Source organism: Suricata suricatta, chromosome 12 (assembly GCF_006229205.1).
Source record: "Suricata suricatta isolate VVHF042 chromosome 12, meerkat_22Aug2017_6uvM2_HiC, whole genome shotgun sequence".
Classification (NCBI taxonomy): domain Eukaryota; kingdom Metazoa; phylum Chordata; class Mammalia; order Carnivora; family Herpestidae; genus Suricata; species Suricata suricatta.
The window spans coordinates 16,797,438-16,812,498 of record NC_043711.1 but is presented as its reverse complement, the minus strand read 5'-3'; the positions used below and the strand labels follow the sequence as shown (position 1 = coordinate 16,812,498).

The following is a 15,061-nucleotide window of genomic DNA, read 5'->3' as shown; positions in this document are numbered from 1 at the left end:
ATCTTTTATTCATTTCTCTGTGTTGGTACACATCATGTTATAGGAGGTAGATGGTAATTTCTGTCTTGTATCCTGTGTAATTCCTCAAGGTAAGGAATCATTCCATTCTTATTTGAAGCCTAATCTGTTTCCTGGAATATGTTAGTTATAAAATAAACTAAAGAAAGAGCAATAGCATTTAAAAAAAAATTAGTACCATCCTAAATTGCAGTTCCTGATATTTGGATGATACAAAAGAGCCAGGAAAATATGGTTGTATATATCAGTCTCTTACATAAGTGATTGTTTATAATGTGAGATAAAATATGTGCCCTATTTCCTTAGTAGGTGTTCTTTTATTATACTAATTTAAAACCCTTTAGGATACTGTCTGCACTTTGTATTATATGATTTCTGTGCCCATTTCTGACACCCAGTAACTTTTATTTTCCTTTTGGTTGGTTAGATGTAATTTGGGAATGTACCTAACTTTTTTTTTTTTTAATTTCTATTTGTCTTTTAAAGCAATTCTGAACCTAGGGTGTAACAATTAGGTAAAGCCTTTGAAATTGCTATCAGTAGCTATAGTCATTCTTATTTATATACCTTGTGTGTTTTAGCCAAGCTAGTCTTTATGGGAAGCGCAGAAGTCAGAAAGAAGAAGATGAGCAAGAAGATCTTACCAAGGACATGGAAGACCCAACACCAGTACCCAACATAGAGGAAGTGGTACTTCCAAAAAATGGTTTGTATTCTTCTGCCTAGACTATGAGAAAATTTGATGTGATTCAGTCGTTCTTAGCAGTGCTTTGGAATGAATTCTTTCTTGTTCTGTGTCCTTAGTTACCGACTTTCAAGGTCAAAATGTTTATGAAATTACCTGCTTCCCAATCTTTTGGTGTACGTTTGCTACTTACTGAGAAAAACACTAAAAAGTTCTGTAAATTTAACAATGCTTTAAAATTAATGGTTCTTAAATCCAGGTAGAATCAATCTATATATGAGAAGGCGGAGTACGTACTCATGTACATTTTAACCTATTTCAGTCAGTTATTGCGAGGAGGATGTTAACTGTATTTTGCAGATTTGTCTGTTTTTGTCATTGATTCCAGTGAATTTTCTTTCCTTTATGTATTTTCATGTACTTTGAAGCTCTGCTACTTAAGGGCATATACATTTAGCACCATCATGTCCGCCTGATGAAATGACTATTGTGTCGTGTGTCTCTAGATGCCATACTAGTGCTTGTCTTGGCCAGATTCTCTGGTAATAAGAAAGCCTCATCACACCACACTTTTTTATTTCTAATTTTTTTATTAGTTATCACGTACTCAGCTCCAATACAGCAGTTCTGTAAATTACACAGCTGTGTTCTTACACTTTATTTTTTAAAGTTTATTTTTATTTTTCTCTGCCCCTTCCCCCATGTGCACATGGGGGAAGGGGCAAGAGAAATGGAGAGAGAGAAACCTAAGCAGGCTCTGCACTGTCAGTGCAGAGTCCTATGAGGGGCTTCATCTCACGGCAAGATCATGACCTGAGCCGAAATCAAGAGTCAGATGCTTAACCAACTGAGCCACCCAGGGGTCCCTGTTCTTACACTTTAAATTTCTAACTTATATCTCTCTTGTAGTCTGTTAGTTTTATAAAACTCTGATTATGTAAAGCATATTGCTTTTAAACAGCATATTTTTGAAGCTTGTTTTTATTCTCCTAAAAAAATATTTTCAAAATATATTACTATTTTTTTAAATTTTTTTAAAAATTTATTTTTGAGAGAGAAAGACAGTGTTAGCAGCGGAGGGTCAGAGAGAGAGGGTGACGCAGAATCTGAAGACAGGCTCCAGGCTCTGAGCTAGCTGTCAGCACAGAGCCTGAAGTGGGGCTCAGACCGATGGAGTCACCCAGGCGCCCCTAAATCTATTATTTTTTAGAAAGTTTGTTCTCACCACAGTTTTTTTCAACTTTATTTTGAGAGAGAACCATGCGTGCCTGAAGAGTTATTGGGGGAGGGGCACAGAGAGAGAGAGAGAGAGGGAGAGGGAGAAGGAGAGGGAGAGAGGAGACACGGAATCTGAGGCAGGCTTCAGGCTCAGTCTGTTAGCACAAAGCCTGATGCGGGGTTTTAACCCACGAACCTGCGAGATCATGACCTAAGCCAAAGTTGGAGGCATAACCTACTGACTCACCCAGGTGCCCCTCATTATTTATTTATTTTCTAAACTTTATTTATTTAAGTAATCTTTGCAGCGAGCGTGGAGCTCAAACTCACAACCCCATGATCAAGAGTCACATGCTTTCCCTACTAAGCCAGCCAGGCACCCCCGAAATACTTATTTTAAATAAAAAAGCTAAGAAGGTGGTGGTAGTCCTAGTAGATAACTGTCTAAACTGTTAAGCTGTAATAATGAATATAGTATGATTTGGACAATTGAATGGCTGAATCCATTAGTGGAATAGAATGGTTCAACTGTAGATCTGTATTTGTTTATAAATTTAATTTACTGTGACTTTGGCAGTGCCAGTTTGTGAGAAAAGACCAAACTGTTGTGTAAATACATCTGGTAAAATTTTGTATTCTTTGTGTCATAAATAAGAATTTAAGCTTCAGGTGGATTTAGGTGCCAAATTTAAAAACAAAATTGTTGAAGTAACTTCCGAATATTGATGTACTTCATGCAAGTGTTAGCCTTGGATAAAATATTCATTAGGTGTTTAACAAAGAATCAGAACCCTAAATTTGTATAAAGATTCTTCACACCCCATAAAGGATAAAGTATCTCACCTCCTCCGAAGAACTACTTTATTATTTATTTTTAAAACTTAAATCCAAGATAGTTAACATATAGTGTAATAATGATTTCAGGAATAGAATTTAGAGATTCATCCCTGACACGTAACACCCAGTGCTCGTCCGGACAAGTACTCTCCTTAATGCCCATCACCAGTTTAGCCCATTCCCTCACCCAACCCCCCGCCAACAACCCTCAGTTTTCTCTTTGTATTTAAGAGTCTCTTATGGTTTGTCACCCTCTCTGCTTTTATCTTATGTTTGCTTCCCTTCTCCTAGGTTCATCTGTTTTGTTTGTTAAATTCCATATATGAGTGAAATCATATGTTTCTCTTTCTCTGACTGACTGACTTATTCCACGTAGCTCAGTATATTCTAGTTCTATCCATGTTGCTGCAAATGACAAGATTTTATTCTTTTTGATCACCTGGTAATATTCGTGGGTGTGTGTGTGTGTGTGTGTATCACATCTTTAAAAACATTTTTTTTTTAATTTTTATTTTGAGAGAGAGAGAGAGACTCAGAGTGCAAGTGGGGGAGGGGCAGTGAGAGATGGAGACACAGAATCTGAAGCAGGCTCCAGGCTCTGAGCTGTCCGCACAGAGCCTGACGCAGGTCTTGAACTCACAAATAAATGGTGAGATCAGAGCTGAGCTGAAGTAAGATGCTTAACCGACTGAGCCACCCAGGTGACCCTATACCTTTAGTCTTTATTCATTCATCAGTCGATGGACATTTTGGCTCTTTTCATACTTTGGCTGTTGTCAATAGTGCTGCAGTAAACATTAGGGTACACATACCCCTTCGAATCAGCACTCCTCTGTCCTTCGGATAAATACCTAATAACACAATTGCTGGGTCATAGGGTAGTTCTATTTTTAACTTGTTGAGGAAGCTCCACACTGTTTTCCATAGTGGCTGCGCCAGTTTGCATTCCCACCAGCAGTGCAAAAGGGTTTCACATCCTACCCAACATCTCTTGTTGCCTGAGTTGTTAATTTTAGCGATTCTGACAGGTGTGATGTGGTATCTCAGTGTGGTTTTGATTTGTATTTAAGGGCAAAGTAATACTTGTAATTTTATCAAATTCCAGGGCCATTAAATGTGTGTAAAGACACTAACCTCATTTAACCAAGGATATGTAAATTATTAAAGTAACATTTTTTGTTTGCTAGATTTTTAAAAACTTAGAAAGTAGATGATTCCTAAAGTACTGATGTTTTGAGAAAGTGGGTATTCTCAGATGCTGTTGGTAGAAGTATAAATTAATGAAGCCACTTAAGACAATTTGGCTTTATCTCTTCAATTTTAATGTGTAGCTTTTTAAATTTCAGAGCCCATTTTAAGTAATTATAGGCATGCTTAAAGATGAAGGTAAGAGGATGTGGATTATGTTACAGTGAAAAATTGAAAATAAACAAGTTGCCATCAGTATAGGGCTGGTTACCTTATGACCCATCCACAGACACAGTGGATTTATTGAAAATGAAATAGTTGTACCTAATTTAACTATATATTTAAATATAATTAAAAATACTTAACATGGAATGGTCACACAGGCACATTGATGACAAAAGTAGGATGCTAAGGAAGAAGTACAGTATGGATAACACTTCTATAAGATTTAAACCTTTAGATAGGGTTGTTTTCTTTTAAGGTTTATTTATCTTGAGAGAGAGAAAAAATAAGAACGGGGAGGGGCAAAGAGTGAGGGAGAGAAGCTCGAACAGGCTGGAGTGGGACATAGGGCTCGACCCCGTGACTGTCAGGTACTTTGACCTAAGCCAAAACCAAGAGTCAGATGCTTAATCGACTAAGCCACTCAGGTGCCCCTAAACCCCTCATACAGGGTTCGAAGTTTACAGAGATTTATAATAGGAATCAGTTCTCACTTAGTTTCTTTACCTAAATGAATGGCACAAAAATGGGAATCCACAGACACATAGAAAAGCTAATAAAAGATACTTTGGGGGAGGGATTGGAAGGTTCTTTTCAGGTTTTGCTCTCTGTATTTTGTACTCTTATCATGAAAAAATTGCTGCTTGGGTAATTAATTGCAAAATGGCAATCTTAAATGTTAACATTTTTTCATTGGACTTACAGTTTTTCATGACGGTGAGCACTGGATGATGGTGGTTTGCAGTGAGGTTCATGTAGTTTTTAATTATCTTTTAGTTTTTCTTCTTTTAAAAATGTAGAACACTTTCCCCCTAAATCATGATTCTTTTTTTTTCTTTCTAGTGAACCCAAAGAAAGATAGTGAAAATACACCTGTTAAAGGAGGAACTGTGGCAGATCTAGGTAAAAACCAAAGCAATTTGTACACTTCGGTGTTGTTGTCTCTCTCAGCGCCTCTGGTGAGTCTTCCTTTCCTGAGAGGTCGCGTGCAGTTGCTGTGCTTTCCAGTGCACGTAGTGCCCACGGTCACCCTGGCACCACTGTCCATTTGGTTTGCTTCCGTATTAGGAAATTTAATTTCCTGTGGTCCATTTTTTCCATTCTTAACTGATTTGAGTTTTGCATCTTTAGAGCAAAAGTCAATTGACTTTTTGTTTTTTAAGTTTGTTGACTCTTAAAAACTTTATTTCTGAATTATTTGTTCTAGTTTGTTAAGTAGTACAAAATTGAGAATCCCATCATCTGTTCATAGTAGTATTTACAAATTACATAGGACATTTTCGTGAGGATGGTATGGTTCTTGGACGTACTGGAGGGTAGGAGAGAGGAACGTGGTCACACTTTGCACTTAAATAAAGTAGAAGTATAAACATCTTTGTTCTTGAGAGTTGTATATGGATCTCAGTTTCTCCCTTCACTTGTAAAAATCAAAGGAAAACCTAGTGTTTTCAGGATATATGACATTTTTGACTTTAGGGAGTTTTATACCTGAAGAGGTTTTTGAGGTCTCTTTGTGCAAAAAATGAAACTTCAGTTTCTCTTATCTTCTCACTAAGTGAATTCTGTATTTCACATAAATTGCAGAGATTCTTGATGGCAGCTAGGAGTAGGTAGTTAGAGGTTTTTTCTTTATTACTTCATTTCACTTTATTCTCCTTTTCTGTTTATACCCTACCATTGAACATCAGGTCTAATTTTGATAATATTAAAAGTAGAAATAGAAAAGTGTCTTGATGACAGTTTATATAAAGTTGGTGTTAGGTCAACAAAATAAAAGAAAGAAATGCTGTCAAAACATTTCTATCTTAATGGTTTTTAACATTATTAATAAAATATTAATAACTTCCATTTTCTATAAGTTTATATTGCCCATTCCACAGCTGCTATGTGTTTACTGAATTAAAGGTCAAGAAATCAAAACTAACTATACACAGACGTTTATGTTTAATGTGGCAGAGTAAATGATTGTTAAGACGTGATACTCTTCACTGGGACAGTTTCTTAAACAGAATGATAGTTTCTATTTTTTTTTCAATTATCCATTTTATTTTATTTTACCGTGTTTTAAAAATTTTTTCCATTTATTTATTTTTGAGAGACAGAGACAAACGTGAAGAGGGGAGGGTCCGAGAGAGGGGGAGACACAGAATCCGAAGCAGGCTGTAGGCTCTGAGCTAGCTGTCAGCACAGAGCCCGACATGGGGCTCGAACCCACAAACTGTGTGATCATAAGCTGAGCTGAGCGGACGCTCAACCGACTGAGCCTCCCAAGCACCCCATATTTTACCTTTATTTTAGAGAGAGAGCTGGAAAGATGGAGGGAGGGGGAGAGAGAGTGTGTGAGAATACTAAGCAGGCTCCACGTTCAGCACCAAGCCCACACTGAGGCCCCACCCCACAACCCTGGGACTATAACCTGAGCCAAAATAAAGGGTTTGGACACTCAACCAGCTGGGCGACCCAGGCACCCTGATAGTTTCTGTTTTTTAGGTACATATCTTAAAAAGGAATAAATCTGTAGTTTTATGAGCATAGACAATTGTCCTTTTAGAAATGGGAGTGATCTATGAGTATTTTTGTAATAGACTTTATCAAAGTAGTCAAGTTGAAGCCAGTTTTAAGAACTGGATAGAAATTTCAATTTGATCTAACATTTTTAGTGCTGGCTGTAAGAGTTCTTCTCTTTGTGTGTGCAAACGGCTCGAGTTCTGAACAGTGGGGCTATTGTGGCTGAAGATGCTGCTCGTCACAGCTGGAGAGTGACAGTCTGTGGGATTTGAAAGTGTTGTCCTGGCCTCTCATCCAGGGACCAGCAGGCTTCTCCACGTGTCACTTAAGCATCTGGCTTTCTGCATTAGCTGTAACCTTACCCATGTGCCAAGGGTAACTGACCCAGCAACTGGGAATTCCTGTTCACAGAGTTGTTTATTGTTTTAACGGGTCCATCATCTGCCTTATATATCACCGAGCTAAATATCCCGAGTCCTTCCTTCCTTTCTAAAGATCGCTGAAAGGTCAGGATCTAGGGGCTGAGGTGAGAGTGTGATTGCCCACCTCTAGAAGGAGGAAGAGAACATTTATTAGTACTGCTTAGGAATTCATAAGCAGTGTGGTCCTCCTACTTTAGTACTGGCAGAAGTCTGTTTCCCTTGGGTACCAAGACTACCTCTGGGACAGAAGTCTGTCACTAAATTTATTTTTATTTTATTTATTTTTTAAAAACCCTTTAATGTGTATTATTTTTGAGAGAGAGAGCGATCTACAGCAAGCAAACTTGAGCAGGGGAGGAGCAGAGAGGGGAGACACAGAATCCAAAGCAAGCTCCAGGCTCTGAGCTCTCAGCACAGAGCCTGATGCGGAGCTCGAACTCATGAACCTTGAGATCATGACCTGAGCTGAAATTGGATACTTAACCAACTGAGCCACCCAGCACCCCTGTCAAACTAAATTTAAATGGTATATTTTGACCAGAGAGAGATCATTGTGTTACCACCATCTCGCAAGAAATTGGTTATCATGGAGTTTACTAAGACCCAAGGAACAAAAAATTCATTTTTGACAACCTTATTTAGAACTGTTAGTCACTTCCTAGAAAAAAACGTAGTCCCTGTGCAGAGCTGGGTGACCATAATTTATTTACCGCACTGTGAACCCCCTATTCCTGATAGCAGGTGTTTGTCTAATTTACAAATCAGGCAACAGTGTCCATATCTGTTCTGTGTACATATCTCCCAGGTGTCATTCTACATATGTTCACATTTCATTGTAAAACCATGTTAGTCTGTGTCTTTTTTTTTTCTCCTGAAAAATCTTTGTTTATTTTTGAGAGAGAGAGAGCGTGATTGGGGGAGGAACAGAGAGGGAGACACAATATCTGAAGCAGGCTCCTGGCTCTGAGGTATCAGTACAGAGTCCTACACAGGGCTTGAACTCCTGAACCACAAGATCATGACCTGAACCAAAATCGGATGCTTAATCCACTGAGCCACCTGGGTGCCCCAGTCCTATGTTATTGATGAGCGAGTGCAGCCTAGGGGGGTTCGGTAATGTTTCCAGACACCCAGCTGTTAAGCTGCAGAGCACAGACTCAGGTCTATATATAGTGCCAGTGCTTCGTGTCCCTGCATCCTGCTCTTGTGCTGGGCTCATTTCTCCCAGCCATCATAGCTCATAGTGGCCTTCCAGATTTCTGAAAGTGTCAGGTCTGTCCTCCCCCGAGGCTCTTTGACCAAGCTACTTCCTTTGTTTTCGCCTAAAATGCTTTGTTTTCGTCTAAAATGTTATCTTTTCACAGAGTCTTTCTTCCTCATTTGGAAAGGTTCCCCCACCCACTCCCTCTCTATATTGGTTTGTTTTTCTTTGCATACCAGCTTTCAACATCTGAAATCCTTTTGTGTATTTTCTCTCCTACCTCCTGTCACTCCCAACTGGGATGTAAACTCCATGAAGACAGGGGCCTTTTCTTGTTTTTCCTTGTGTCCTTAGCATTTGGACCATGCCTGGCACATAGTAGAGGCATCCTATAGAATATAGTTGAATTTTTGAGTGCTACCTGTTCACGTATTACTGATCTTCTTATATTCTCTAAAGTAGACGTTGGCATAATTATTTTGGAAAGGGCCAACTAGAAAATATTCTCTACAGTATGGGCCATATGGTCTGTGTAACAGTTAATCAACTTTGCCAGTGTCATGTAAACAAAGCAGTAGTTAGTATATAAACAAATGTCCACACTGGAGTTTTACTGTTTGCTGTGGAAATCAGCTGCCTGGTTTAAATTATACTTGGATTTATTCCTGTTGTTTTGCAAGGCCAGCAATTAGGTTTTGGAGTCTTCCTTCCTCAGAAGGGATTAACACTCTAACCTGGACTTGGTCTGTAGTGATTGATTCTCACCTCTTTACTCCTCATTTCTTCAGTCATTTCCTCTGAGATCCAAAGTGCCATTACTTTGTTTCATTAAATCTCAGGAGGTGAGTCTTAATCAAGTCCCTTACCTTTTATTAGCAAGATCATGACTAAAATTAGTAGTCCAAGCAGTACTTAATTATAAATTCCTTGTTGCTGGAAATTTTTAATTATTTTAAGCTTTGAAACTCTATTCATCTTTGTGCTTCTGTGTACAGTTCCAGTTTACTGAATTATTAGAGGTGGGTTTGCTTTAATTATGTTTTATTTCTTTCCTTTTCTCTCTCTAGTAACAATTAAAGTTTTAAAAATTATCATGAAGTTTCCAAGTAATCCATGTGCCTGATTTTTACATAATTGTATATTTTGATTTTGCAGATGAGCAGGATGAAGAAACAGTCACAACAGGAGGAAAGGTAACAATTTAATTAGCCGTGTGCAGAAGTAGCTATCTAAGGGTCTGATGTATGGAGCAGTAGAAACACTGAAAGTGCCTTAGAAATTCTCAGTTTTGAGACCCTTCTGATTTTTGTTTTTAACCCAGCTCTGAAATAATTTGTCTTTCTCAACTTCTAAGATTTTTCCGAAGGAAAATTCTGTCTTCTCATGTAGCGTCCTTCCTGTGCTAATTTCTGATTCCGTTTTAACCTGGGTTGCAAGGTAGTAATCAGAGCTGAATCCAGTGTTTCAGGTGTGATCCGATGGCCCAGGTGAGCAGGGCCGTCCTTGCCCTGATCCCCTCCCTCCCGTCTCTGCCAGTGCATCTCCAGTCCGCAGCCGAATCAGCCTTTGTGCTCTTAACCTTTTGTGAGTTTGTTTCATCAGTTCAACGGTGGAGACATACCAATAATTATGTTGTTGAAAGGTGTTGGATTTAAGGCAGGATTTTAGTGTTCTTTTTAGTAAATGGCCCATTGTTCATTCATACTGTCATTTTTTTATTATAAGTGTTAACTAATCCCTGATCTCTTTGAAATAACTTTCTTCCTTTGTTGAAAAAGGATAGTTCTTTTTCACTGAGTCAGATATCCCCCAAATTGACATTTATTATTGTTTTTTTCTTTAATAAATGCAAGGAATGAACCTATTTATGACAGGATTGCCTTGAAAACCATTTCAAGAAACTCCTCCATGAAAGGCTTTTCATCCGAATTGTTCTTATGGTTTTTTTAAAACATTTATTTTTAAGTAATCCCTGCATTTAATGTGGGTGTTAAACTCATAACCCCGAGATCAAGAGTTGCATGCTTTACTGACTGAGCTAGCTAGGCACCCCTATGATTTTCTTTTTGAAGTTAGACTTCTTTAGTTAACGAGCTACTTAAAATCATTAACAGATAATTACATTTGCAAAGATAGGTTATCATTTAGTGTAAATACTCTTATGTGGTAGTGAAAGAGACCCAAATAAAAAGCCAAGCAACTGACCATAGGAGATTTTTTTTTATGCCACAGGCAGAGGGCATTTTGAAATCAAGGCCAAGTCTTGTATAATGGAACCCCAAACTGGTTAGAAGTATTTACTGTAACACCTCATTCCACGATGTCATCCTACACATTTCCTCACTCAGATAATTAAACAATAGACTGTTGGCTTTTTTTTTTAATGTGTTAGAAAAAGGTTTTTTTAAATGTTTATTTAATTTTATTTTTTTATATGTTTATTTATTTTTGAGGCAGCGAGAAGGGGAGGGGCAGAGAGAGAGGAAGACACAGAATTTGAAGCAGGTTTTGGGCTCTGTGCTGATAGCTCAGAGCCTGATGCAGGGCTCAAATCCACGAACCATGATCATGACCTGGCCATAGGCAGACGCTTAACCGACTGAGCCATCCAAGCGCCGCAGTGTTTATTTTTGAGAGAGATAGAGACAGAGCATAAGTAGGGGAGAGGCAGAGAGAGAGAGAGGGACAGAATCTAAAGCAGGCTCTAGGCTCCGAGCTGTCAGCACAGAGCCTGACACGGCTCCAACTCACAAGTGGTGAGATCATGACCTGAGCCTAAGTTGGAGGTTTAACCTACTGAGTCACCCAGGCGCCCCCTGTTGTCCTTTATTAATTGCAGTACCATCTCCTGAATAAAGGAGATACTTTGTGTTCTAATTGAGTTTGTGAAACCTTCGTCTCAAAAACACATTAACCATGAGCATGTTTTGTACTAGCTCCCCTCATTTGGGATATAACATTTCTTTCTTTTGTCATCAATATTAGCATATTTGATTCAGCATCATTTAAGTAACAACCAGAGTTCCTTGGGACTTTGAGACATTACCTTTTTGTCTATACTCATTGATCTTAAGGAAATTACTGTCTTAAGTTTCTAGGCAGTAATACTAGATCCTCACGTCAAATAAGATAGCACAGATACTTACACTGAATGAAGTTAAAATAGAACCAGTATAAAAGAGTACGATTCAAAATTTAACTGGTTTTTAATAGGAAAGAATTTCATAAGAATAAAAACAAACAACACAGATGAGAAGTTGATAGATTTAACTATACAAAATTGGAAAACCTCTGACTATCAAAAAACTTATTTCCTGTGGTATTTTTGATTAAAATGTTTAATTGGAAGTTAATTATGAAGAATTGATAAGATAAATAGAGGTTGTTAAACATCTTACAAGTCATGTGGTCTGGAGTTTTAAAACCTTTTGAGTGTCATTAAATATGCCCCCAAAGGGAGTCAGGGATTAAAGGTAACTGAAGAGATGCAAATATCACATAATGGATTTCTTGATTAGGTGCTGGTTTGGGGAGACAAAAATGTATAATAGGCATTTTTGGGTTAGTTGGAACCATTTGAATACAAACTACATATTACATGACTTTATTATTTAGAAGTAATTATTCTTCTTCTTACTAGTAGCATAAGAAACGTTCTTGTGTTTTGACCCACAGCAGTGATTTTTAAATTATTGCATTAGCCAGGCCAGGTTCTCAGGTGGAATCATTAGTAAAACCTCCATAAATTTCACAAAAATCAGAGCTGACTTTTATTAGTGACAGTAATTAAGAGTATAGGCCCTCTAACCAGGATTTCTGAATTCTACCCTGTTTATAACTTACTAGCTCTGCCCCTCATTTTCTCACCCACAAAAGAGGTGGTAATCCCTGCTGTGACTGTGAAGAATGAATGAGATAAGGTGCATATGGCCGCTAGCAGATACTGATGAATCTTTGGGGTAGGGGAAGGCTTGTCATTATGCCTCATTAGGGCCTTTGAATCATCTCCAAATAAATCACTTGAGAACTAGATTTGTTTTTTTTTTTAATTTTTTTTAAATTCATTTTTGATAAAGAGACAGAGCTTGAGAGGGGGAGGGTCAGAGAGAGAGGGAGACACAGAACCGGAAGCAGGCTCCAGGCTCTGAGCTAGCTGTCAGCACAGAGCCTGACGCGGGGCTCGAACCCACGAACGTGAGATCTGACCTGAGCTGAAGCCAGAGGCTTAACCGACTGAGCCACCCAGGCACCCTGAGAACTAGATTTGTGACCCTAGATTAGATAAAACTGGACAAGGAAAAAGCAAGCTATTGTGGGAAAAGTTTTGACTCTTCTCTGAGTTGATTCCCTCATCTGTAAAAGGGAGAAATAAAATATGCTGTCATCTGGGAATCTTGTGAATTGACCTTAAGACTGTGAAAGGTTGGGGCGCCTGGGTGGCTCAGTCGGTTAAGCCTCCGGCTTCGGCTCAGGTCAGATCTCACGGTTCGTGGGTTCGAGCCCCGCGTCAGGCTCTGTGCTGACAGCTAGCTCAGAGCCTGGAGCCTGTTTCGGATTCTGTGTCTCCCTCTCTCTCTGACCCTCCCCTGCTCGCACTGTCTCTCTCTGTCTCTCAAAAATAAATAATAAAAAAGCATTAAAAAAAAATTAAAAAAAAAAACTGTGAAAGGTTGTTTTTATTTGAAATTTGTTTTTCCAGCCCTTGAAATTGGATCAGCTAGCTTAATTTTTATTCCCTAATATCAGAAGTTTGAAAGCTGTTACATATTTCTCTATAGTTTTCTGTTTCTCTCAGCTCTGGCTTCTTTTCTGTAGGAAGATGAAGATCCTAGCAAAGGTGATCAGAGTCGTTCACTTGACCCTGGAGAAGATAATGTGACAGAGCAGACCAATCACATTATTATTCCTAGTTATGCATCGTGGTTTGATTATAACTGGTGAGTGGGCCATGTATCTCCATGAATACGATACTTCGTTGTGGGAGAACTTCCCTGAAATTATGTTGTGCCTTTCTGCCCAAGTCCTTGTCACTAATCATTGTCAGATAGATGAAGTAAGATGGAAAGTGATTTTATTTTAACTTTGGAATATGTTTTTTTCAAGTTTTGAAATTTATTTATTTAGAGAGACCTTGTGAATGCGAGTGGGGGTGGGGCAGAGAGAGAGGGAGAGAATGGGAATCCCAATCAGGTTCCACGCTGTCAGCACAGAGCCTGAATCAGGGCTCAAACCCATACACCATGTGATCATAACCTGAGCTGAAACCAAGAGTCAGACGCTTAACTGATTGAGCCACCCAGCCTTCCCTGGAATGTGTTCTTTAAAGCAGTTTAAGGATGGAAACTAAGTTGTGTTGTACCCAGGGAGTGTAAAATTTTGTAAGCTTACACTTAACTCATTTAGAATCAGTTATGATTCAGATGGTCAAATACTTAAATATTTAATAATTATAAAATATTGGCATTCATGATATGATTTTAAAATATGAGAGGTGCTTAGCTGGCTCAGTCGGTAGAGCATGCAACTCATGATCTTGGGGTTGGACGTTTGAGCCCCATGTTGGGCATAGAGATTACTTAAAAATAAGAAAATCTTGGGGGCACCTGGGTGGTTCAGTCAGTTGAGCATCCGACTTCGGCTCATGTCATGATCTCATCGCTCATGGTTTCAAGCTCTGCGTCGGGTTCTGTGCTGTTCACTTGGAGCCTAGAGCTGGCTTCAGATTCTGTGTCTTCCCATCTCTCTGCCCCTCCCCTGCTCATGCTCTGTCTCTCTCTGTTTCTCAGTAATAAATAAATGTTAACAAAAAAATCTTTAGTAATGGCTTCATTTTAATAGGAATTATTTTTTTTAATACACTCTATAATTAGTGTGTGTGTTAAACTTATGACCTTGAGATGAAGAGTCACATGCTCTACTCACTGAGCCAGCCATGGGCCCCAGTAGGAAATAGTTTTTAATTTTTTTTCAATGTTTTACTTATTTTTGAGAAAGAGAGAGACAGCATGAGCAGGGGAGAGTCAGAGACAGAGGGAGACGCTGAATCTGAAGATAGGCTCCACGCTCTGAGTTAGCTTTCAGCACAGAGCCTGATGTGGGGCTCGAACCCACGAACCGTGAGATCATGACCTGAGCCGAAGCCGGACGCTCAACCAACTGAGCCACCCAGGCGCCCCCCCCAAATAGGAAATATTTTTAACATTAGGCTTTTCATGTATAAAAATTTTAAGAAAACACTTCCTCAGCATCTTCCCTGTCATTTACCACAACCATTTGTCATCATTGGAATATGGTTGGAAATAACCGTAGTCCTAGATATTTATTGATTACTTATGAAGTGTGACTATTTCATGTCAGGCTGATTTTTATTTGGCGTTTTATTTTTAAATTTATGTATCAGAACTTACCCCTTCAAATAGTTAGCATCTTTAAGGTATTTTCATTGTAAAGTTATATATTTAATTATACTTAAATGATGGTGCCCTTACTCAGTATCTTGTGGTCTTATTTGGACCTGTTGCCTGCTCACAATTTTTCTACATTATCAGTCTTTAAGGATAGATGTGATTTTATGTATGTGTGTCTTTACATATGCTTGTATCTTTATACATGGCATTTAGACATATATACATCTTTAGAAGCCAATTTAAAAAAAAAAGGGTAGATGATCCATTTGGAACTATGTATTTTTCCAAAACCACAAAGTATGACTCTAATATTTAGACTTTAATGCATACCTTTAACATCTCTGAATGCCGTTCC

At 38.5% G+C, this 15,061-nt stretch overlaps 1 protein-coding gene across 1 annotated transcript in view; it reads left to right on the top strand.

Moving 5' to 3' along the window:
- SMARCC1 (SWI/SNF related, matrix associated, actin dependent regulator of chromatin subfamily c member 1) overlaps positions 1–15,061 on the top strand; it is a 167,296-nt gene that overhangs the window by 56,685 nt on the left and 95,550 nt on the right. The window contains exons 11-14 of the mRNA XM_029917869.1: positions 600–724; positions 5,012–5,071; positions 9,455–9,492; positions 13,115–13,236. Of these exons, the coding sequence (XP_029773729.1) occupies positions 600–724; positions 5,012–5,071; positions 9,455–9,492; positions 13,115–13,236 (345 nt within the window). The remainder of the gene's footprint in view (positions 1–599; positions 725–5,011; positions 5,072–9,454; positions 9,493–13,114; positions 13,237–15,061) is intronic.